General features: G+C 42.1%; 2 protein-coding genes across 6 annotated transcripts in view; one reads left to right on the top strand and one right to left on the bottom strand.

Annotated features, from left to right (window-relative positions):
* ppip5k1a (diphosphoinositol pentakisphosphate kinase 1a) overlaps positions 1–2,959 on the top strand; it is a 150,246-nt gene extending 147,287 nt beyond the window's left edge. For all 4 annotated transcript variants that reach the window (XM_061664607.1, XM_061664597.1, XM_061664589.1 and 1 more), the window contains one exon: positions 915–2,959. In XM_061664607.1, coding sequence (XP_061520591.1) covers positions 915–1,552 — 638 coding nt within the window. In that variant the 3' untranslated portion in view covers positions 1,553–2,959. The remainder of the gene's footprint in view (positions 1–914) is intronic.
* Positions 2,960–6,273: 3,314 nt separating this feature from the next.
* map1aa (microtubule-associated protein 1Aa) lies at positions 6,274–19,496 on the bottom strand. Of its 2 annotated transcripts, XM_061664467.1 has the most exons (4): positions 19,412–19,496; positions 12,539–19,267; positions 12,220–12,434; positions 6,274–9,758 (listed from the first exon to the last, which is right to left on the bottom strand). In XM_061664467.1, the coding sequence occupies exons 2-4, from the start codon at positions 19,095–19,097 to the stop codon at positions 9,603–9,605; spliced, it is 6,930 nt and encodes a 2,309-aa protein (XP_061520451.1). In that variant the 5' UTR covers positions 19,098–19,267; positions 19,412–19,496; the 3' UTR covers positions 6,274–9,602. The 2 variants fall into 2 exon arrangements, with proteins under 2 accessions (XP_061520451.1, XP_061520459.1); XM_061664475.1 differs by lacking the exon at positions 6,274–9,758 and having other exon boundaries at positions 12,226–12,367.
* Between the last annotated feature and the right edge of the window lie 5,913 nt (positions 19,497–25,409).

Here is a 25,409-nt window from a genome sequence, read left to right as displayed (position 1 = left end):
GAACTTCTGTCTCATATTCATCTTCAACCCAAATGTCTTCACTATACAACAAAAACAAAGGAATGGACCTTACCGTTCCAATACCTTTGGAGGGGACTGTATGTTTAAAGTGCTACTACGCATATTTTCTTGCCCATGTGTGATCACGTTAGTTTGTGCGAGCGCATTATTCAGGCTTGAATGCTAGATAATTCTATTGGTGAGGCTCATGTAAAGGTGGTTTGTGTTGACTAATTTAACTACTAAATACAGTCGTTTATGTACCATGGGTTCAATACTGTGTACATTGTACGTGCACGGTGTTGGTGCTTTATGGTCCTCTCTGTTTTTAGGTGTGTTGCCGCCATCTTGTGGCATCTATATGTAATGACAAACCCCTTCTTGGAGGGGGTGTAAATAATTTGTGGATTTTTGCATTTGCTGCAAGGTTTAGTCCCTCTACCGCACGAATAGCGGTAATTACAAAATAAAATGTAAATCACTGTACAGGGCACTGGTAACCCACGCTATGCCACTGCATTGGTCGACAGTGAATTGTCACTTGACTGGTTTAATGAGAATCAAATTGGAAGGAGTACAAAATGCTCCACAAATGTACCACGGATAACAACCAAGAGAGGATTCATACCCGTTCCTTTGTCAGTCTTTGTCGTGTCGTCAGCACACAGCACTGTCTGTACAGGTCACAGTTCTTCATCATTGAATTCACAAGCAGGTTACTCTTCTTCCTTTTTATTTTCTTCTATTTTCACAAAATTTGTCATCTTAGCTACCAGCGCTTTGCTATAAATCAAAAGCATTTTGTTGATTGGGGCAATGCATTGCCTCCCACCAACCACAATAACTTGACACTTTTGGTGGGTTGCAAATCAGTTTAGTCTAATTCATGCTTAGCTTCTCTTCTATCCCTACAGACAGCAGTGGTCCATCCAGTACCGTATCCAGCGCTGGGCCATCTTCTCCCACGACAGCTGACACCTCCCCACGTTTCAGTTTCAGCGATAAGATCTCCCTTACTCCTCAGAGTAGTGAGGAAACCCATTCCTCTCAAAACCTCCCTTCCCAGCCAGCACCTCCACTGGCTTCGCAAGTACTTGACCCAAATTTCTCAGCCGTTTCAAACCCCTATGAAGCACCACAGATGCCAAATAACTCACCAGAGGAGGCTAGTGAGCAATGCAATATTACCGATGGCCAATTTGATTCTCCCGAACACACACAGGAAAGCCAAGATGTGACTTGTTCAACTGTGGACCTTTCCAGTTGTGAAGTTGTAGACGCTGGTTTGAGGCCACCCTGCTCCCCACTAGCTGAGCTCTCTCTAGGTCGGATGGAAGGCTTCTGTCTCCCGAGCTCGCTGCCTGTGCTGCTGGAGCTCCGGGAGAGCAGCAGCGAGGCGGGTTCCAGCTCCCAGACGCCCATGTCTCCTGAAGGACACGACGAGTTTTTCGACACTCAGGAGTCGGTGGACTTGTGGATGGACAGCCCTGAGAGCCTTCCGGAATCGGAGACACCTCTTGAGCTCAGAGCCGATCCCCCAGCAGAACCGTGATGCCACAAAGATGAACAAGAAACTACCACATACAAAAATTCAATTATTACGCATGTACCACTGGGTACTGAGCAGAATAGCTCTCTGCTCTCTTCTGAGACTCAGTGTTACATTACCCATAAAGACATGCTGACGTGAGCATAATCTATCAAACTACTGTTCCAGTCGTCTGGACTTTCAACTCCCAAGTTAAACTCTTTGGTTGCTTACCTGATTTATCTGTCTTAATGATAAGACACCTTGTTATGGCCAGAGAGAGTCATCCTGCAGGTAACCTGATAGAAATGTTTTTACCAACACCACCTACCTATGGACAGATATCACAATGTTCTACTATGCTTTTCAGTCAGTCACTCATGTTGAAATGGTGGTTGTAGGTAGTGTATTGTACAGGTATACAGGGCAAGCACTTGACAGTACAACCTCTGAAAAGAGGTCAAGCTTTAACAGTGGTACCTTGATTTACGTATGCACCAACTTAGTGTTCCGAGTTACGATTTTTGCTTTATGTCAGGAGCCAAAATTTGATGTGCTTTTTGAACAAGCTACACAAATGCCACTGCTAGATGACAGCAGCGGACCTCACCGCATCCAACCAGCATCCCATGTCTCACTTATGAGCTCAGTCACATAAATGAAATTCCTAAGTCAGGGTACCACTATTTTATTTTCGATACATTTATTACTCTACAATTTATCCCCAAAGGTATCATAAAGATGGCTAAGAATAAGTCTACTCTGTTACTGTTCATGTTGCATATCAGGTCACTATCTAGCAAAACTGTTGTTGGCGCTTAACTCCAAACTCCCACCTTACCTGACAATGTTGTCGCTTGTCCAGAGCTCCTTCAACAAAGTTTGTGCAAGTGGAGATGGGTGTACAGTACTGCAAACTGCCAAAGTCCTTAATACCGTTCAAGATTTCCTGTTAGAAAAGATTTATTTTGACAAAGCATTTTGGTGAGAACGTGCAGTTTGTTGTAAATCCTCTTATTAGGGTAACTCATCAAAACTAATACTCATATAACTACTGTAATGAGTACTCCCATTTTACTGTGAAGGTGCTTCTATTGTGGCAAGCAGTTATGTAGCACGCATGTATGAGAAGGGCTGCACACGCGCTAGGAAGCTCTTCAGGTAGACAAGGAAACTGATGTGTCACTTTTATTTGGGATGCTATGCTGCGAAATAGCATTGAGTTGAAACTGTACAATCATCTTGTCTTTGTGCACTGGGAAAATAATGGCACCATTGATTGTGTTTGTGTGCTGCTTTTTGCTTTAGTGCAGTAGGTTGCTTTTTTTTTCCTTTATCAATATTGTTGAAATTGTTCTGTGTATACATTCTGCCACCTCCCATGTATATGGATAAAGACATAAATGATTAAAAATTACATTTAAAAAAGTATTTTCAGGAGAGAAAATCCTTTCATTGTTTTAAGTGATCTGATCTCGTAATAAACACCAATAAACTGGTTCTTTAAAGTAAATTATTTGATTTACTTAAATGTTGTTTTGTTTTTTTATTTCATTTATTTTTAATTTTTTGCACGTGTTTGGCTTTAACATGATTGTGCTTCCATGGAGTCCGATGGCCTATCCTGGTTGTGTCGGATGTTCGCCCAGGCTAGTTGACATATTACGGCTAGAGAAATTGCCTTATGTAAACTAGCTGCATGTCAAAATCGAGCAAAATTTAGAATGGCTTGCTCACAGACACATTTTAGCGACTCACAGGATGAGAATGAGTTTCTAATATTTAGACATAGAGGAGGAAACCAAAATATTAGAAACACCTCTTGATCAATCGGTGTGTATTGTGCACATTATCTTACACTGAACAAAAATATAGATGCAACACTTTTGTTTTTGCTCCCATTTTTCGTGAGCTGGACTCAAAGATCTAAAACTTTTTCAACATACACAAAAGGCCATTTCCCTCAAATATTGTTCACAAATCTGTCTCAATCTGTGTTAGTGAGCATTTCTCCTTAGTCGAGATAATCCATCCCACCTTTTTTTTTTTTAGGCAATTTTTTCTTACTTTATCAGAGGTTTACATACAGTAATATTATTATAAAATTTGGGAAACCCCAGATGATGATAATTAGGCATATCACTTGTTTGTCCATTGCCTCGTGGCCATAGCTGGTATACAGTATACTGCAGTATTTTGTCCATCGACCAATTGGGCCACTTATGGTTCTATTAACTTCATCTAGCAACATGTAAATACTGTAAGAGGCCAGGAAAATGTGACATGACCAGGAAAAATCGAATAAATATCTGCAGTACAGTTTCGGTGACAAAGAATATAGGCTTACGGCTGTACCTTGAATGTATTGCACCTGAGGGGTTGGTTTCCCACTATCGGTAAGAACAGATGATGGGAGACATTTTTCTTCAATAAATGTTTTATTTCTCGTCATGGCACTTTTCCCCTTTAAACAGTAGCTAGCGTTGAAATGTTTACTTTGATGCATTTGATGAGTAAAACAGAATATTGCACTCAAAACAGGAGATGTAAAAAAAAAAAAAAACAGAAAAGGACAAATAATTCACAAGGCTTTCTTAGCAGCACAACACAGCAGCATTTCATGTGAGCTTCGATCAGAGTACTGGACAGCGTGTCAATCTCAATCATAAAACAGCACTTCTCAAATTATTGTCTCATCTGCTATGACAATATGTGAGAACTCAAAAGGTATACATGCATTTACAAGCAGTGGAGGACAACAGGACTCAAATCACATTCAGTGAAAATGCAGCAGTCAAATGTGGATGTGTTAATATGTCTGAATGATAGGTAGTAACATCTCTCAGTCTCATATGCAAGTAGTGTAGATATTGTTATCACCAGTCTGTATAATAAAGTATTAATTAAAGATCCAGACGACATACTGTATTGCCCATTGGGCTGAAGGGGGTTAACAGACAAACCCCCTTGTCATATAATTGACTTGATCTTATTTTAAACTTAACTCATTTTGGCGATGTTTCCTGTCACCCAAAGGAACAAATGATCTTTTAATATGTGTACTTTGTTGAAAATTGCCCTGCGTAACTGAAATGTGCTGCTGGCCACAGTAAGCCGTTAGATGGGCAGTAAACAAGGCAACCATTAGATTTCTAAGTCCTCCACAGAGAACATAAAGGTAATCTGCATCATCACATTCAACTGGAGCTATTGCCTGCAGCCCCTTTCGTGCGGAAAGAGAAAAGCCATTGTCTTCATGTACATGCATGTGTTGTACATGAATCACATACGAAATAGATTCATCTCCAGCAACGACGAGAGACTTGTGGATCTAAAATGTTGACCCTCGTGATAAGTATTGGTCCTGTAATTTGTCGGATGATTCATTTGATTCCTGGTTGGTATTGAAAATATTCAAAATACATAAATCCAAATTCCACAATATCAAATTTAAAAACGGCGTCATTATCAAAATCACTAAAATGTCAATGAAAGCCATCTACTGATAAAACCAAATATCCAGCTAAATAAACCAATTCAAAAATTCTGTTTGAAAAGAAATTCACGAACTGATTTATCTATTAACAATTTTGCACTTTTAGTGCATATCATTTTAACACTGCATGAGTGGAAAATACAAACAGAAAATGCGGTTCGGGTCATACTTTGTTTCATCCCGTAAAATATATTTTGGTCAATATTTACTCTTTCTGCAGCAACCGTTGAGACAGGAGCAAAGCTTGTCAAATCAATGTGCTTCCCAACCTTTGCGAACACACTTCATGATTAAGAACCCAGGAATGCATTTGTATTGAAGTTTTCAAAGTGAGAATCCTCTCGGTCTGTCCTCTCTATAGTCATGTTTGACCAATCTTTTCCTAGAAAGTCCAGTGGTCATAATCTCCCAGCAAACTATCCCTTTTAATGTGCCGCAACATCAATTTATTTTATGGATTATCCACTGAAATCTGTATCTGATGCTGAACTGCTAATTCAATATTATTCAATATTGCAGATATGTAAGTTGCCCAACAGGTACTTTATGCTGAATTCTAGGAAACTGGGAATTTGACCTCGAACTACAAAAGCTACACACGCCATTCTGATGGCACATAACAGCGGCACATGTAGAACGTCAATAGAATATTACATGAACTATATTTATGTTTCGTTGACTTTCAACTGGAACCGTTTGACGTTAGACCTCAGAAATTCCAAGTGGGATATATCCTACTTCCCTGCAGTCTGCAATACAGCATAACCCTAACCCTTCATTCTGAGGGCTAGCCTGATGGATGCAAAAAGCGCAACTTTTAGAATTCCAAAACATCACAATTTTATGTTGTTTCTGTCCCACGCCACTGGACTGTTAGATGAAGAATGAGTGTGTGGGTCATTCTCATATCATTTGATCAATAACAATAAAAACATGGCCCAACTGAATTTCCTTTTTGAAAATCCCAAAAATATTCTATTTGAATTATGTGAAGTTGTTAACCATTAAAAGGTCATAATTGGGAAAAAATATATATTATAACTTTTCCAAAACGTCTTTACCGTTAGGTGTCCGAAACAAACTTTCATGATTTGCAAAGTTTTCTGAGCTAAATACATTTTCGGATATACAAGATATTTCTCCTATTGCTAAATAGCTAAATATGCAATTTCCATGAAAACTAACACAAATGCATCTTAGTGTCTTTAGTGTTCCTTTTTGTTTAGTTTTTTTCTTCTTTTTTTTGGGGGGGGGGGGGGGGTCTTTTACAAATGGTCCTCTTTTACTCAAGCTGTCTTTACCAATAATACCACTGGAGAGAGCCTCATTATGTTGTTACAATACACCAGAGGGATCTGTGAGCTGAAGCACCAAGATAAGGCAGTCATTTTGCATTCACACAATAGCAGCCAGCAGAGTAAATGGTGATATGAAATAATATATATGAATTTGTGAACCGATCGCAACTTGACTGTCTTAGAAAACATTACTCCTCTCGTCCGAGCAGGCTTCATCAATTCAAGCAACAAGGCTCAATTAGGACGCGCTAGCCCGGTAGTTCTGGCATTGTTAGGATAATTTACACTACTACAGAGTGAAACCTTGCACGTGTCAAGCAGACCAGGAGAAGCTCATCCATGCTTTTATCTCAAGTAGACTTGACTATTGTGATGGTCTTCTGACTGAACTCCCTAAAAAGCATTAAACATCTGCAGCTCATTCAGAATGCTGCGGCTCGGGTTCTGACCAGCACATATTACTCCAATTCTAAAGTCTTTACACTGGCTTCCAGTCAGGTTTAGAATAGATTTTAAAGTTCTGCTACTGGTCTATAAATCACTAAACGGTTTAAGTCCTGAATACATGAATGAAATGCTAATGGGATATAAACCCAGTAGGGCTCTGAGATCGACAGACTCAGGTCAAATAGTGGAGCACAGAGTCCAAACATGGTGAAGCAGCACACACAAATGGACTAAGTTGCCAGCAGAAGTGACATCAGCCCCAAGTGTGAATGTTTTTAAGTCCAGGTTAAAAAACTCCTTTTTTCTCATGCTTTTTAGAGCATTTCCACTTTTAAATGATATTTCTTGCACTGTATGCTGTTTTACTTGTATTTTTATTGTAATTTATTTTATTTTCTCTTTGTTTTAAATGTTTATAAGCTGTTTTTTTCTTTGTTTTTAAATGCTTTTTATCATGCAAAGCACATTGAGTTACCTTGTGTATGAAATGCGCTATATAAATAAATTTGCTTTGCTTTGCTTTGCTTTGCTTTACTAGCCCATTAGTGCTAGTGCGTCCTAACTAAGCCTTGTTGCATGAATTGATGAAGCCTGCTCGGATGAGAGGCGAGACGTTTTCTAAGACAAACAGAACAGTGCAGTTGTGATCAGTTCAATGCCCTGAGAATGAAATGACCTGGATGCATGAGAATATACACAGGCATGAATTTGTGAAAGTTTTGGAACTATTGCATGTCTTTACCTTTAAAGAGTGTAATGAGTAGCTAGGATAATTCATGCACTTGTATCTGAAGAGTTTGAAGGTCAACACCTAAATTGTGCAATTCACACGATTTTTATGAAGCTGTTCATGGCTTTATCGTTATGCACGTTTTCCTTTACCGTTATAAAAAGTAGTGTATTTCAATGGGCCACCACCATTTGCTCTGTCAATAAGGATTACCTTTACTATGAATGCCGAAAATTTTAAATCAATAACCTTTTGAAATTCGGGCTTTAAGCGTGGCTGTTTCAGAGACATTTTCCCATATAAAATCAAGGCAGCATAAAAAAAAATCGATAACTAAAATTTTGTGTGTGTCTTTACCGTGAATGATCAAATTAAATGAAAATGACCCATATACTTTTAAAAATAGAATAAAATCATGTCGAAATGTTTCTGTTAAAAAACAAATCATTTCAACCAATTGAAAAGGATTTTCAAATCATTGCATTTCATTCTTGTTAAAGTAAATAGGAAAAACTGCTTTCACTTTACGATACTGGTTGTTATTTGTGCTTATTTTTTAAAACTGGCAGTTTGTGGAAATCAATCACTGAAACTCTGATTTGATGCTTTCGAAAGTGCTCTACTTGCAAAACATGAATCTTCGCTTTTTGTGCATTCACGTCACGGACAAAACTCACAAAAACTATTGAGACCAGCTCATCAAAATCTCTTTCACTAAGCAACTATTCAGTCTCAATAACAAATACGCATTTCTACCCTTCCACCCTCTAGCACATCAGAACTAAAAGGCACGTGGGTCTTACCTTTGCCACCAATCACACCAGCCCACATCTTGTCCAATGTGCAAACACAACCTCTCCCCTATTGCAGTGATTCTCAACCAGTGTGCCATGGGAAATTATAACATTTCACATAATTGCTCGAAAAATTATTTAGTTACAAGAAATAATGTACCTTTGTTCATCTATTTATGCCAGTGAGGAATAGTGAGAGAAGAGACAGAACAAATAAATGCTCTTCTATTAGATGGGAGGAAATACATACAGTAATTAATGTTTTCACTTTTTGTGATATTTTTGTTTGTTGGTGTGCCGTGAGATTTTTCAATTGCAAAATGTGTGCCTTGGCTCCATAAAGGTTGGAAATCACTGCTCTATTGTCGTACATTCTTCGTTCTTGGATGCAGCTTTGGAAAAAGCTGATTAAGACGCAGCAGCTGATATGAGGTTTAACTTCTTCCTTCAGATGCACAACGTGCTGCTCTTTATAAAGACAGAACGTCTCGGATTGGACGACCATTTCTGCAGACATCACATCTGCCTACCCTTCTCTTCAGTTTTCTGCAAACGCATATCAACAACATATAAACGAGGGGGAAACCTCAAAGACTACAGCAGAAATATACTTAGAAATTATTGTTCAAATCCACATCAGTACTAACCGTAACAGGTGATTTTCATCAAAGAAATAGTTCACAACAATATGGACGTTTGATTAAGATCTTTCCTATGCTACAGCAAATATATTTGAAAGACATTGAAGGGACACTGCGGCCTCTCCAATATTATTCTATATTTCAATCGGAGGCACAAAGTTCAAACACTGAAACTGTCATCAAAGTAAGGAAACTGATCACGATAGCAATTTTCTACCAGCACAATATTTCATTCTGATTAGCTATACAGCAAAAGAACTAAAACTGAGATACTGGGGAGGACAGCAATTCAAATTGGCATTTGGTGCGCAAGGATGTATATAGATTTAAGCCAAATGAAGGAATAGCAACTAAAAATTCTTGACAGAAACTGCCTATTTGCATTTTCTCCTATTGTTTAAAAATTTGTGTAAGGACACTGACATCCACTTTGTCTTAAATAGAACACTGGAATGATAATGTCAGGAGGACATACTGTAATTGTTGTAAACAGTGACAGTCACAACAAGCTTCATGAATAGTAAACATTTTTTTAAAACTGAATTAAATGAAATTAAATTCTGTTTAGTATTTCTGTAAAATCACCGCAAAATGGGCAAAAACACATTAATCAGGCTTGAGAAAAGAGTTATTCTAAGAGTATGGAGGCCAGGCATGTGACAGCATTCCTAAAACTCAATCTTGCAGGCGGGGAAAGATTCATCCTGCATGACCACAGTGCTGCTGGAGGCCAGGACCATGATGTTAAGCTCCTGCTGTCGCTCGTGTGTCTGCTGGTACCACTCACGAGTGACTTCTGTGTCGTGAGTCGGGATCAGCGTCACCTGAACAGAAAAACATCTGGAGATTTCAGATCTGATGCCATTGAAACTGAAACACAGGGCGCAGGGTTGAGATATTGAATCAATCAACCGTGTCGAAAACAAACAAAAGCAATCAGATACATAACCTCCAATTCTAAAGTTGGACTCAATAGAAATAAAAGGAGAAACTAAATTTTAAAAAAATAATTGACATCTATCAGTCTGGAAAGGGTTACAAAAGCCATGTGAAGCTCTAGGACTCCAACGAACCATAGGGAGAGATCCTCACATGAAGAAAACATGGAGCAGTGGTGAACCTTCCCAGGTTCTACAAAGATGACCCCAAGAGAACAGCAATGACTCACCCGGGAGGCCACAGAGGAACTCAGGACAACTTCTAAATAACTGCAGGCCTCCCTTGCGTCAGTTAATGTCAGTGTTCATGAGGATTCAAGGAGAATGTTCAGGCATCAGTTTGTGACCTCTAGCTGAAGCGCACTTGGTTCTGCAGCTCCGTCTGCATCTTCATGACTCGACGCAAATGCTGATTTGATATCCAATCTAAGAGAGCGTCCGCACTAAAGATAAATCTGCAGAAATTTGATCTGTATCTGATTTCAAACCCCCTCCCCAAGTGGTTTGGGATTTGTCTAGGCCAAATTCAATTTCATGTGATTTTTGCTATTCACGCTTTATAAAATCAAACCAGATATACAGTATGACCATGAGTGAAGCGTGGTGGTAGTGCCATGGCGTGTTTGGCTGCCAATGAAACTGGTAAGCCTATTTATTACATGGTATGACTGCTGACAACAGCAGGAGGATTCATTCTGAAGTGTTTCAGGCAATATTATGTGCTCGTATTCAGCAAATTGCTTCAGATCTCATTGGACGGATGGACAATGACCCGAAGCATACTGCGAAGAGTTTTTTTTAAGGCAAATATGTGGAATGCTAGGCAATGGCCAAGTCAATCCCCTAACCTGAATCCGACTAAGCATGCATTTCACTTGCTGAAGACACAACTGAAGGTGAAAATGCCCCAAGCACAAGCAAGAACTGAAGATAGTTGCGGTAAAGGCCTGTTAGAGCATCACCAGGGATGAAATCCAGAATCTGGTGATTTCTCTGCATTCCAGACTTGAGGATGTAATAGACTGCAAAGCAGAGGTGTGCAGTGGGCGCCTTCAAAGCCTTCTCTGCTGGTCTAAGCCTTATTAAAAGCACTGACATGGATTTACAACTTCTATAAAATTGTATTAATTTATTTCCAACAAGCTTTTGTATTCATTTCATAGCGTGTGTCATGTCTGAGCAGCCTCCTCGTTTAAGGGTTAATTTTTTTGGGGGGGGGGTCTAATCAGATTTCAGCTTCTATGTGTGTTGCCATATGAATGTAAGCTTCCCAGGGCCTTCAGACTGAAGATTGCTGGCCAGTGCTAACTACACACAATAGAAATGTCTGGTTCTTTTTTTAACAATCTGAACCAATCAGACGTTAGATTCCATAAACAGCGGTAGCAAGCTGGTCTCAAGGGACGTTAGAATTTTTCCATCCTCTGATTGGTTTAGAACTACTTTTCTGTACGTGTTCTGTTTCTTCATTACGTGAAGCCAGCGGCTGAGAAAGATGACAACACGACAGGAATTATGGGTAAAAATTCATTGTCAAGGCAAGGGGGGGGGGGGATTAGGATGCTGAGCGAAGGCCCACGTCCGAAATGCACCGCCCACCACTGCTGCAAAGGATTTCCAACCAAGTATTAAAAAGTGAAAGTTTGATTTCTGAGTGTTAATTTTTCACATTAGTTTTAAAAAGTTGAAGGCATATATACCAACTGTTTTAATTCCTATACCGTTCACCTGATTTGGATATAAATACCCTCAAATTATCCATCCATCCATTTTCTGAGCCGCTTCTCCTCACTAGGGTCGCGGGCGTGCTGGAGCCTATCCCAGCTATCATCGGGCAGGAGGCGGGGTACACCCTGAACTGGTTGCCAGCCAATCGCAGGGCACAAACAAACAAACAACCATTCGCACTCACATTCACACCTACGGGCAATTTAGAGTCTCCAATTAATGCATGTTTTTTGGGATGTGGGAGGAAACCAGGAGAGCCCGGTCCTCAGAACTGTGAGGCTGACGCTCTAACCAGTCGTCCACCGTGCCGCCACCCTCAAATTAAATTAAATTAAAGCATTTCTTGTTTGTTCCACTTCAAATCCACTGTGGTGCTTTTTAGAGCTAAAAAGATGAGAATTGTATCGATGTCCCAATATTGAATAAAAGAAGTACATGAGAAATATCTCATTTGGGGCAAGGCTGCCTTCAAACAACTATTCATACTTCATACTATTTTTTTGTGAACTAAAAATATTATATCTAAATGTAACTGTGGGCCACAGGTGAAGGGGGTGATAAGTGTGAGTCGTGATATGTTACACATGGGGGGGGAAATAACGGACAGCTGAAAGTTTACCTGAAGACTTGTCCCCCATTGAGCTTTGCCATCCAGCAGTGCATCGAGAACGGCTCGGCTTGGTTCACCACTTGCAGCATCATTCCCGCTCACCACATAGTATGCAGAGCGTATGCGTTTGAAAAATTCTTGATCAATATTCTTGGCACTGCAGTGATTGGGAATGTAGGCCATGTCAACATAAATAGGAGCTGTACAACCAGCCTTTTGCGAGCCTGGTAGGTCACAAGAAAGTAAAAGGGAAAAAAATCTCTATAAAATAATCTTAAATCATCAAAAAATTGTCATTTTTCTACAGCATTCATAATGATTATCTTACCCAAACTGCTCTTGCTACCGTTGGTCAGCCCCTTGCCAGGGTTGTAACTTGACCTTGAGAGATCATCATCCTTTGAGCCTTGCCCATCAGACAGGCGAGACATGCGTGAACTCTTGTCTGCTTCCTTCCTTTTCAGTGACACACTGCGAGGAGATGATGTCTGTTTGACAGGCAAGGGGGACTTCTTGCGCCTGGCTGGGGACGCAGATTTGGTTTTCCCAGAAGTTTTCTTCAAGCCTTTAGCTTTAGGCTCTTTCTTAACTGAAGCATTACCCAAAGAGTAAGGATCCACCATGCACACGTCAGGGTGAGGAGGGTGGGGGTAGGGGTCCTTTTGAGGTGTGGGAAGTGGGTCATGGCTCTTCCAGGAGGCAGGGTGATGGCTGCCTTCTCCTGTGGAAGATATTTTGTCAATAGGCATACAGTCTGCATCCTCATCTGAATCAATGTTGCCTTCACCAGTGAATGACGGGTACTCTTCTGTGCCTGGAGGCACTTCAGAGTCTGACTGAGAGGGGAGGGACTCGGTTATAGAAGTGGGTGGTGTGTCTTCTGTTGCTAGACCCAACGCTGCTGACATGTCACTGACTTGATGGAAAGAACTGCTGTGGGACTGAGGAATGTGGGGGTGCTTGTGAGCGCTTTTCTTAACTGACATGTCATTTTCATCTCCCTCCTGCGACTGCTCACTTTGATGTCCTTGCTCTTCATCATCTTCATCACTACATAGCTGCTGCATGCATGGGTTGATAAAGGAAGGTGAAAGGTCAGTTTTACGCTGTTTGTACTCACAGGATGAATATCCTGGAGAGGCGTGGCCTGCATATGGAGAGGCTGCTCCTATGGGTGCTTTGCCAGCAATATCCTGATCACTGTCATCTTCATCCTCATCATCAAAGTCATCCTGCCCTTGTCGGCTGCACTCATCAGCATAGAACGGAGAGTGAAATGGCTGATTAGTCGATGAGAGAGAAAGTGGGCGTGCTGGGTGCTCTGGCTCCATTTCACACTCCTCTTCAAACTCGTCATCATGACGATAATGAGGAGGGGAGTCACCAGGCATCCTGCCTCTCTGAGACTTGGACATTTCCCATTCATAGGAGCTCCTGTAGCCTCCGGCACCCTCTTTAGACTCTACCCTAGCTGTACCTGGAACTGCGCCACTAGCTGAAGCTCCAGCAGGGAGGGTTGAGCTTGCACTGACTTCTGTGGTTCCATTGGTTGAGTCTGGCTTGCTGGCTTGAAGTGGTGAGGACATGTATGACCCAAGAACATCAGCACTGCTTGTCTTTTCACCTTCAGCTGAAGAAACTGTCTTGTCAGAAAATGTCAATGTACCAGTGAGACCACTTGAGGGTGATATTCGAGTCATTTCCTGCATATAATCTACCTCATCCTCTTCTTCGCTACTGTCACTCTCCTCAAAGTAATGTTTCCCTTCAGTGTCCGGCCGTGGTGAAGAAGTGACACAGAACAGAGCAGCGCTGGCTGCCTCTTTATCAACTGAGAGTGCTGTTTCTTGAGCGTGCATGGTTAGTGAGTACCCAAAGTCCTTTGCAGATTTCAAAGTTGATACCTCAGACCACTCAGGCTTATAGAAGCAGTCTGATTGAGGGTGTTTATCCATGAAGCTACATAAAGATGTGTGTTCCTTTTTGTCTTCAGGAGAAGCAATGGAATGTAAAGGGAAGGGTTTGACCTCCTCAAATGGGCTCATGGGTGAAAAGTGGGCAAAGCTAGAGGTAGACTCAGCTGTGGTTGTACCAGTGACCTGTTTCTCAGATACTTCAAGACAATCATCTTTGGTGCCAGTTAAAGTGGAGAAGGGAGAGTCTATGACTGGAGAGTGTTCTTCTTTAAAGGAGGAATACTCAAACAGTGGCTCGGCTGAGGCAGGTGTCTCCAGCTCTTCTCCAAGCTGACGGCTGGTTGAGAAGGAGCCTGACGTAGAGGAGGAGTAACTATAGGCAGAGGAAGAGGAATATCCAGGGGCAGCAGTGGTCGTGTACTGAAAGCTTGTGTCTGGTGGTATTTTGCTTAGGTGGTCTGGGGACTGAGGTTTCTCAAAATCAGGATCACCTCCATCATTTTGGTCAAAACTTCTCTCTGACGACTTCAAGGTAATTTCCTCTTTTCCTTTGTCCGTGGTCTGACTCAGCAGAAGTGATTTCTTACGTTCTCCTCCATAAGGCTGTAACTCTGTGGAGTAGCCACAGAAACCTGTCGACCCCCCATTTGACTTTCCATTCAAGAATAAGATGTCTGCCATATCGTCATCTGCTACGTTTGTGCGTGAGCTGGAAAGGTTTTCTTTCACATCCGACTTGCCCTGACTGTTAAAGCCATATCCAGCCATGGAAACCATAAATTCAGGCTTAATTGTGCTAAACAATTCACTTTCAGGACATTTTACTTCCTTTTCAAACTTCTCTTTGGCACCTTTCTCCATATCAGAATCAACACCACCTTTATCATCCTCAACTTCTTCATCTTCATCCTCAAATTCTTCATCTTCATCGTCATCCTCCTCATCATTATCATCATCATCATCGTTGTCTTCCTCATCTCTAGCTGTAATTTGCCGCATATCAATCTCCAAACATGCACCCTGATCCTTACTGTCAGTGCCAGCAGCTTTGGCAACATTGAACGCTGTCATTGAGGAATAAGTTGAGGCGTTTAGCTGGTCAGGTTGCATTGGAAAGGACAAGGGATCCATTTCCGACGATAAAGAAGTAGAAGATGCAACGTTTTCTGACATCTTATCTCTCGCTGTTACAGGGTATCGTGGCAAACCCATTTCATCCCTTGAAATTTCTTTCTCCACCTCATCTACGGACTCCTGATGAAATGAATCTGATTCCACAGAACTTGGATTGCTATCATAAATGTCGCTGTAAGAGAATGTTTTGCCATGCACATAAGGTGTGTCTTGTCTTATATAGATGGCTTTCTCTTTGGTCTCCTTCTCTGGGAAATCACAGATACTAAATTGAACACTTTTCTCAGGCCCTGTGAGAGACATATTTGGTTTTTCAGCACTTTCTTGACACATTTTGCTTGATTCTAATCCAGTTGGGAAATTATCTGTTTCATCCTCATCCGAGTATATGACTTGAGGCTTATGTTTCTCATCTGCCTTTGGAGACTTTTCTAAGATTTCAAGGTCTACGTTTATCTTGGAGATCTTTGCCTCATTTGTTACATCATCATCCAGGAAGCACCCTTCTTTTGCCTCCATAAGTTTAGCCTTAATAGCTGGCTGAAGATCCTTTTTTGTGTAATAGTCATCTTCATCCAAACTCTCTTCAGATTCTTCTGATGCCTCTAACATTGTTTTGTCACCTGGCATTCCAATGAAGGATGAATTATCGGAAATAGTGACTGACTTCTCGACATTGTGAGTGTCGCATTTCAAGTTTGACACTGCTTCATTTTTCTCTCCTCTCGTTAAGAGTTTTTCCTCTGCTGGAGAGTAGCCACTGCTTGTAGGCACTGACTGTGTGGGTGAAGCCAGTTTCATAGTGCTGTCATCTGGACTTGGACATCTGTCTTCACTGTCTTCTGTGGAGTGGGACTCCATTCCAGTGGTGAGAGTTAGAGTTGGCGATACAGGTCGTATTCCAGTGCTGATCACGAATCCACCTGTACTAAATGGAGACAGTTTTTCGCTGACAACCTGTGTGGGAGAGTGCTGCTTGGCAGAGAAGACAGGAGAAATAGTGGGAGGAGGAGAGTCCTCTTTCTTCCTGAGCAGCATGGTTGCTGCATGTTCATAGCCCTCTTGGAGTTTACCCAGTGGTATATCAACATTTGGAGTCTGATCCTCATCTTCGTCTTCTTCATCATCATCTTCATCATGAGCTGCATTGCCCTTGCAATCACTCTCCAACTCATGTATATTGGGTTGGTATTCATCAGAGGACGGAGACTTAAAACATTTGTCGTCTTCCAGAGAGGAGGTGGGTGAAATGGTACCTGCAGAATGGAGATATTCCTTTCCTTGGGTGCCTTCTGTATGTGAGGGTACATTGTTGATGGTATCAAGGAGAGAGTTCCTTCCAACTTCTTCAGTCTGAGGGGCTGTAACAGATGCTATGGACTGGTCTTCAGCTACAGATGTGGCAAATGAAGACATCTTGTCATATTCTGTTATGGATGTGGCCGACGATATGTGTTCCTCCTCTGCAAGAGGAGCCGCAATGACAGCAGGGTAAATTGCTATCTCTGACTCCTGACCTCCCATTAGGGCTTTGGTTTTGACATCCACAACATCAGACACAGCAAAGCTTTTTATCTCTTTCATACTGTGCATAGAATCAAAGGTTTGAGGGGCATCAGGGACTGAGATGTCATGACATCCTCCACTTAATCGTAACTGTGGCATTCTTTCTTCTGTATCATCATGGCTCTCCTCATCAGAAATGGTCTGTTCGGTCTCAGAGTAACCAGGGATGGTTTCATCTTGGATAAAGGAGAACTGTTCTGAGGCTGATGTTACTACTCCTTGTCCAGGCATTGCTGCAGTGGATGAGGTCAGTTGTGGAGTTATTTTGTTTTCCAATTCTTTTGCAGTGCTTTCTTTTTTTATCTCCTGTGTTTTATACTTGATAAATGCATCATCTTCAGTTCCTTCAAGCTCAGCTTTTTCAATTACGTCATCATCATCCTCTGAGCTATCACTCTTCTTTGATATGTCTTTTAGGTGACCCTTCGCAGAATATTTGCCATAATCTTCAAAAGTCGTGTCCTCATGTTTCCTGTTTGAATCTTTTTTTTTAGATTTAATTTGTTCTGAAGTTTTCCTGTCTGTGTTGTCTGTTTTGAATGTGGATGAAACATTCGCTGTATTAGTGCCCAATGGTGTAATTTTATCATCAGGAGAAAATGACATAGAAACTTTAGTGTCTTTGTGAACTGACACCTCAGATATCTGGGTAGCATCAGTCTTGGGTTTGGACAGCTCTTCTCTTTTCAGAGCCTCAAAGTCGTCAGTAAGGTCCTCGGGGGAAGACGCAATGGACCTGTCTGCAAGAGCTGCTGCTGTGACCTCTACATGGAGGTTCTCAGGGACTTGCTTCTTACCAGTTGCATGCTCCTTACTGACTGTATTTTTTTCTGTCTTGGTTTTGGTCTGAGTCTTGACTTTGTGTAAAGTTTTTCTGACTTCAGGGGTGAGTGGCTTTAGATCAGGTTTTGTCATCTTTCTCAGTTCTGTCTTATTTGTATCCTTCTTTTTGAGCTCCTTGTTTTCCTTCTTTTCTTCTTTTCTAATATTTTCATCTTTTTTTACTTTGTCTTTATTAATTTCCTTCTTCTCCTTGTCCTTCTTTTCATCCATTCGGGACACTTTGTCCATTTTGCTACTTTTCTCATGAGATATTTTCTTCTTCTCTGATTTTCCTGTCACAGGAGCAACCTCACTATTTTTCTGTTGTTTGGTGGCCTTTAGACTTTGACTTTTCAGTTTTTTCTCCTCTTTCTTTTCCACTTTATTCTCTTTAGTAGTTTCACTCTTGGACTCTTCTTCCTCCCCAACAGTTTCTTTCTTGGCTGTTTTTGAGTTTGGTTTTGGTGATGTTTTGAGGCTCTCTTTGCTGTCAGTTCTTGATTTCATTTTAGTCTGTTTAATAATGGGCAGCGGTGCACTAGTTGCTATGTCTTTTTGAGTAGCTACTGGGTATCGCAGAAAGTCAAGGTGTTTCAGCTTCTCAAGGCCCTCAAAGATTTTACTCTGTGGTGCGTTTCCAGGAAAGAGAACCCTAATGATCTTTTCTGTAGGACGGTGAGGAATCCAAACAATAAGAGCAGTAACTGATGTCAAATAGGGAACAGATATTTCTCCTTCTTTGCCATTAGACATCAGAATACCAGTCTTGGCTTTGCTGTTCCCAGACCATTTTTGCATAAGAAACTGCATCTCTTTGCTCTCCTTGACAGGGTTTAGCACATACATGTCTAACTTTCCCACTCCAAGTTTATGAAAGAGTGTGATGGGTTCAATGGTGTTACTTACTGTCCTGTGAAGTGGTTCAGGTGTGATCCCTAGCTTGTTGAGGTACTGCAGTGTAAGAGATACTTCCTCAATGCTTCGTTTCACTTTTAGAGTGGACTCTGGAATCCGAAGCTTCTCAGGGACGTTCAAAAATACAATCCCAAGCTCAGGGGATATTAGGTTCTTCATTGACTCACCACTGCTGCTCGAACCAGATCCATGGTTGCCTTCCTCCTCCAGCTCTGCAATCTTTCTCTGGAACAAGCCATTGATACCAGGAAGGTTGTCTGCCCCAATATGGGTAAGCAGAAGAGAGTCAATCCTGTCAAGGTGGCGAACCAGTTTCCAGAAACAAGACTTTCTGTCCGATCCGCCATCCACCAGGATGTTAAACCCATTGACAGCAAACAAAGCAGAGTCTCCTCTTCCTCCAGGAAAGATGTAGCAGCAAGGTTTGGACAGTTTCAGAAATCCTCCAGAAGTCGGGGGCTCTAGAAGGTCAAACGGTGTGGGTACATCTACTGTCTCTGAGACGTACTCTGTAAATTCTGTCACTCCTTCCATGTTAGCCAGGTGAGGCTCAGGGTTCAAGCGGTATTGCAGAATATTTTGAAACAGATGCTGCTCTTGTCTTTGGCAGCTACAGCCTCCGTCTACTTGACAGGAAACAGTAAGACTTGTTGGCTGCTGTGGAGAGGCCTGCTGTGGAGAGGCCCTGGAAAGACTGCTACCACCTAGAAACACATGTATAGAGGCAAAAGAAAAGTCGAAAGTCTATAATCAGAATGAACTCAAGAAAAAAAAAGAACAAAAATTATATTGCACCTACTTGAGTGCTGAAGATGCTATCGGAGAAGTGTTGCCAAGTGAATGCCCACCTTGTAGAAGGATGTCACCTCCCTCCTTAGAGCTCTGCCCACTCAGTGTCAACAGTTTATTTCCAGGCAAGTCAGTGATCAGAGAATGGACCTGGGTAGAGTCCACAAACATTTCACAATAATCTGTCTAAATTTAACCACGGACATTACGTATCCATACAATTGATGTGGTTGTGAACAATTCAGTGCCCTGAGAAAGAGCCAGGCAATGGGATTTCATCCCAAAGTACCAGGCTCCCACTCAAAAGTGAAAGGGACAAAACATAGAATTTAGCCAAGGACTACTTTGTTAACAGGGCCGAGGCTTATTTTTTCCCCTTCTACTCACATTCAAAGCCATCAATAACCTTGGTATCTCACCAACCTCCTCCATATTAACAGCCCTACCCGTTCTCTTCGGTCAACCTCTGTTAAAATGTTTCTACCTTCTGCACGGCTAATCACCATGCGGTCAAGAGCCTTCAGTCACTCAGCCCCTCACCTTTGGAACACTCTGCCACCTAATAGTAGAAACTTGGGACTCTCTCATCAAATTTAAATTGAACTTCTTTTCCTTTCGACTTGTCACGTTAGGGATTGCCACAGCGTGTCATTCTTTACCATGTAAGCCTATCTCCTCCATTCTCTCCTCTAACACCAACTGCCTTCATGTCTTTCCTCACTACATCTATCCACCTTCTCTTTGGTCTTCTTCTAGCTCTATTGTCTGGTAGATCAATCCTCATCACCCTACTACCAATATACTCACTCTCTCTCCTCTGGACTTGTCAAAACCATCGAAGTCTGCTCCCTCTAGCATCTCCAAAACACCTAACCTTGGCCGTCCCTCTGATGAGCTAATTTCTAATCCTATCCAACCTGGTCACTCTTAGAGAGAACATCAACATTTCTACCACCTCCAACTCTGCTTCCAGTTGTCTCTTCAGTGCCACTGTTTCTAATCCGTACATCATGGCTGGCCTCACCACTGTCTTATAAATTTTGCCCTTCATTCAAGCAGAGACTTCTGTCACAAAACACACCTGACACCTTCCTCCACCCGTTCCAACCTGCTTGGACCCATTTCGTCACTCCCTTACCACACTCACCATTGCTCTGGACTGGACATATACAATATTCTGTATTACTTCGGCCAATCTTCATTCCTCTCTTTTCCAGTGCATGCCTCCACCTTTCTAACTGTTCCTCCACATGCTCCCTGCTTTCACTGCAGATCACAATGTCATCTGCAAACATCATCATCAGTCAGCCTATCCATCACCACTACAAACAGGAAGGGGCTCTGATGCAGTCCCACCTCCAGCATAAATTCTTCTGTCACACCTACAGCACACCTCACCACTGTTCTGCTGCCCTCATACATGCCCTGCACTAGTCGAAAATACACGTACTTCTCTGCCACTCCAGACTTCTGCATGCAGTACCACAGTTCCTCTCTGGGTACTCTGTCATAAGCTTTCTCTAGATCTCCAAATGCACGATTTAGCTCCTTCTGACCTTCTCTGTACTTCTCCATCAACACCCTCAAGGCAAGTAATGCATCTCTGGTACTCTTTCTAGACATGGAACCATACTGTTGCTCGCAAATACTCACTTCTGTCCTGAGTCTAACCTCCACTACTCTTTCCCATAACTTAATTGTGTGGCTCATCAACTTTATTCCTCTATAGTTACCACAGCTCTGCACATCACCCTTGTTCTTAAAAATGGGCACCAGCACACTTTTCCGCCATTCCTCAGGCATCTTACCACGTGCTAGAATTATGTTAAAAGACCTGGTCAAAAACTCCAAAGCCACCTCTCCTAGATGCTTCCATACTTCCACAGGTATGTCATCAGGACCAACTCCCTTTCCATTTTTCATCCTCTTTAGTGCCTTTCTAACTTCCCCATTACCAATCATTGCTACTTCCGCGTCCACCACACTTGCCTCTTCTACTCTTCCTTCCCTCTGATTTTCCTCATTCATCAACTCCTCAAAGTATTCTTTCTATAGATAGTATTCTATCTATCCAGCACACTGCTGCCAGTCAACACATTTCCTTCTCTGTCCTTGACCACCCTAACCTGCTGCACATCCTTCCCATCTCTATCCCTCTGTCAGCCCAACCTGTATAGATCATTTTCTCCTTCTTTAGTGTCCAACCTGGCATACATGTCAACATATGCCTCTTGTTTGGCATTTGCCCCCTCTACCTTTGCCTTACGTCGCATCTCAGTGTATTCCTTTCTCCTCTCCTCGGTCCTCTCAGAGTCCCACTTCTTAGCTAACCTCTTTCCATGTATGATTTCCTGTACTTTGAGGTTTCACCACCAAGTCTCCTTCTCCATTTTCCTACCAGAAGACACACCAAGTACTCTCCTGCCTGTTTCTCTGGTCCAGTCTTCTGGTAGCTCCTCCTTTCCACCGAGAGCCTGTCTCACCTCTTCCCGAAAAGCCGCACAACACTCTTCCTTTCTCAGCCTCCACCACATGGTTATCTTCTCTGCCTTTTCTTCTTAATCTTCCTCCCCACCACCAGAGTCATCTTACACACCACCATCCTATGCTGTCGAACCACACTCTCCCCGACCACTACCTTGCAGTCAGTAACCTCCTTCAGATTACATCGTCTGTACAAGATTTTATCCACCTATGTGCTTCTACCTCCACTCTTGTAGGTCAACCTATGTTCCTGCCTCTTCTGAAAGAAAGTGTTCACTACTGCTATTTCTATCCTTTTTGCAAAGTCTACCACCATCTGTCACTATAAGTTCCTTTCCTGGTTGCCAAACCTTCCCATCACTTCTTCATCAACCCTGTTTCCTTCACCAACGTCCATTACAATCTCCACCAACCACAACTTTCTCTCCATCTTGGATGTTCAGAACTACTTTGTCTATCTCCTTCCAGAATTTGTCTTTCACCTCTATGTCACATCCTACCTGTGGGGCATAGCCACTAATTACATTATACATAACACCCTCAATTTCAAGTTTCAGCCTCATCACTCAATCTGATACTCTTCACCTCCAAGACATTCTTAGTTAACTGTTCCTTTAAAATAACTGCGACTCCATTTCTCTTCCCTTCCCATCTACACCATGGTAAAATAATTTGAACCCAGCCCCTAAACTTTCCAACTGCTCTCCTGGACACACAATATATCAACCTTTCTCCTAACATCATGTCAACCAACTCCCGAGATTTTCCTGTCATAGTCCTAACATTCAAAGTCCCCGCCTTCAGTTCTAGGCTCTGTGCGTTCTTTCTTCCTGACTAAAAAGTCGTTTTCCACTTCCCAGTCTTCACATCGCTACTCAAAACAGACCTCGTTAAAATTACTTTCTTGATTATTGATTTGGATAGAACTGCTTTTGTGTGTTATAGACTGCTGTATTTTATTGCTAATTTTTTATTTCTTATTCTCATACTGTTCTTTTAACCTTCTAAGGTGACCTTGCGTGACATGGAAGGCGCCCAAAACAGAATGAATTATTCGCTGCAGCTTTGAGGTCCCTATTTTTTTTGTAGAAATACTTCTTCTTCTTATTATTATTATTATTATTATTATTATTCATGGTTAATATTCACCCATGCGCGTGAGGCCCCACCCACTGGCGTTGAGAGGAACTGCAAGCGCCAGAACTTGTGGACGGGCCTTTGATGTTTGTTAACGGAAGATAAAATGTCTGTTTTTATATCTTGCAAACTCTGTAAAAATATTCCAAATCTATGCCTGTGTCCCCATTCTCACTTGGACAGCTCCTCTGCAAGATTTTGAAAGCTGTTCATGATTTGAAAACAAACAGTACGAAATGAGGTGGCACGATGGACGACTGGTTAGAGCGTCTGCCTCACAGTTCTGAGGACCGGTGTTCAAATGCCCTGCCTGTGTGGAGTTTGCATGTTCTCCCCGTGCCTGCGTGGGTTTTCTCCGGGCACTCCGGTTTCCTCCCACATCCCAAAAAAAATGAATGGTAGGTTAATTGACAACTCTAAATTGGCCGTAGGTGTGAATGTTAGTGCAAATGGTTGTTTGTTCGTGTGTGCCCTGCGATTGGCTGGCAACCAGTTCAGGGTGTACCACGCCTCCTGCCCGATGATAGCTGAGATAGGCTCCAGCACGCCCGCGACCCTAGTGAGGAGAAGCGGCTCAGAAAATGGATCGATGGACAGTACGAAATGTTGTATTGAACAATAAGCAACCGATCTGCCACAACCAAAGTTTAAACAATGATTCTAGGCGTGAGAGTACAAAGTTGGGAGTGTTTGAGATTAATATTATTTTAATCCATTTACTCAAATTTGTAGATAAGATTCAAGCTGATGGGTGTGGTCTTCTCCAAGTCGGCACTCCCTCTTCCTATGCCCCGCCCCTGGGGTTATTTAACTCTAAACTCACACCTTTCTCAGAGAGTTGAGTTGAGGCTAGTTTGATTTTTCATTCTCCTCGTACCTTTGCTGAGAGCTCGCCAGCTGGGTGGCCTCCGGCCAACCCCCTCCCCCTTCCTTTGTTCTTTTTGTCCTCGGCGCCTCCGGGAGCCACCACATGCACAAACGCAACCAAGCCGGCGGCGTTTACGATCGAAGAAGTCAACCATGCGGCTCTGATCGCTTTCCTTAGCCACGATCGGTCGGCGGGGCCTCAGCGAGCAACTGCCGGGATGCCGTACCGGCGGTCCCTCGTGCCTCTGAGGGCCGTAGCTCGGCCCACCACCAGGTCAAACGGCAGGGAAGTTATGAGCGCACCCCAAACGGGACAACAACTTTCCTTTCCTATTTTTTTTTTATTTTTGTGCATCTGTTCTATCTTCAACTGAACCTGCTTCGTTTCCGTCTGAGGTCCACCCCCAAAGACCAGCTGATCTGCATTCGTGAGTCAACACTGCAATCCTTTCTATGATGTACATCGGTGCGTAATAATTGTGGGGAAATTACTACCTTCATATGAAATCCCAACTTTGCCTTTCACCTACAACTACGAAGAGCGACTGGCTTGCCTCTAACATGGAGCCAGTCGGTATTCCCTTGGAAGGATTTACAAATCATTCTTTTCTGTATTTATTTACATTTTACACAACATCCCAACTTAACTGGAACTGGGATTTGTATTTCTGTTTAATTAAAGGGTTGATTATCACAAGCAAGGGACCATTCATTTTGAATCAAATAAAAAATACAGCATTTGAACAAACTGTTACGTCCACGTAAGCAGTGCACTCATCCATGCCTTGTACAGATGTTACTCACCTCTGAAGAAACAGCCTCTTCTGATGGGTTCACCAACACCACTGTCTCAAGGATATCACTCTGATATTAGAAAATCCTCTGGCCTAAAGTGAACATACAGAAAAAAAGTGCAACACAGTGTAGTAAAAGTCTTTCACTGGTTATGTGAATAGTTGAAACTTGAAAACACTGTCAACAGCCTTAATACATTGCTGCTTCTGTAATTTAACACATACACTGCCATTGACGGCTTTAGAAGTCAAATATCCATGTTAACTGGGAAGGCTGGCAGTGATTAAGTGCAAGATTTGACAGTTGATCATAACATTCAATTCCCTGAAAAAAATCTCTCTGAAAGTTTATTGGACTAAGAGTCTCTTCCAGTCCAGGCACTGAGAGTCAGTAGCCTGTTACAGTAGCTCCAACTCCCTTTCTCATTTCTTTCTTTTTTGTTTCTCTATTGTAAGTATTTTTTTTCTCCCATTTGATATTATTTTATTAGTCAATCATCTATAGTCGAATAATTTTAATGCTATTGGAAACTCTCCCCCCCTCATCTTTACGATGTTTCACCTACAACCACGAAGAGCGACTGCCTTGCCTCTAACATGGAGCCGGTCGGTATTCCCTTGGCTAAGAATGTCTCCCAGAAGAGATATGGAGGGGGACGAGAGTCGGGGTTAAAGTGAAAATACAGTGAGAGCGACGACTGAATGGGACCAGAGATTTGAACCATTTCCTGACAGGGATCATTATGCGGAATGTACCAAAGCTGTGCTGGATGGA

This window comes from Phycodurus eques, chromosome 2, assembly GCF_024500275.1.
Source record: "Phycodurus eques isolate BA_2022a chromosome 2, UOR_Pequ_1.1, whole genome shotgun sequence".
Lineage (NCBI taxonomy): Eukaryota > Metazoa > Chordata > Actinopteri > Syngnathiformes > Syngnathidae > Phycodurus > Phycodurus eques.
This window is presented reverse-complemented; position numbering and strand designations above follow the sequence as displayed.

Coding starts and splice junctions, on each gene's coding strand:
- map1aa (XM_061664467.1), bottom strand. CDS start 19,097: ATGGAAGGAGTGACAGAATTTACAGAGTACGTCTCAGAGACAGTAGAT. Junction 12,435..12,538: donor CGGTAGCAAGAGCAGTTTGG/GTAAGATAATCA, acceptor GTGACCTACCAG/GCTCGCAAAAGGCTGGTTGT. Junction 9,759..12,219: donor AATGGGGGACAAGTCTTCAG/GTAAACTTTCAG, acceptor TTTTCTGTTCAG/GTGACGCTGATCCCGACTCA.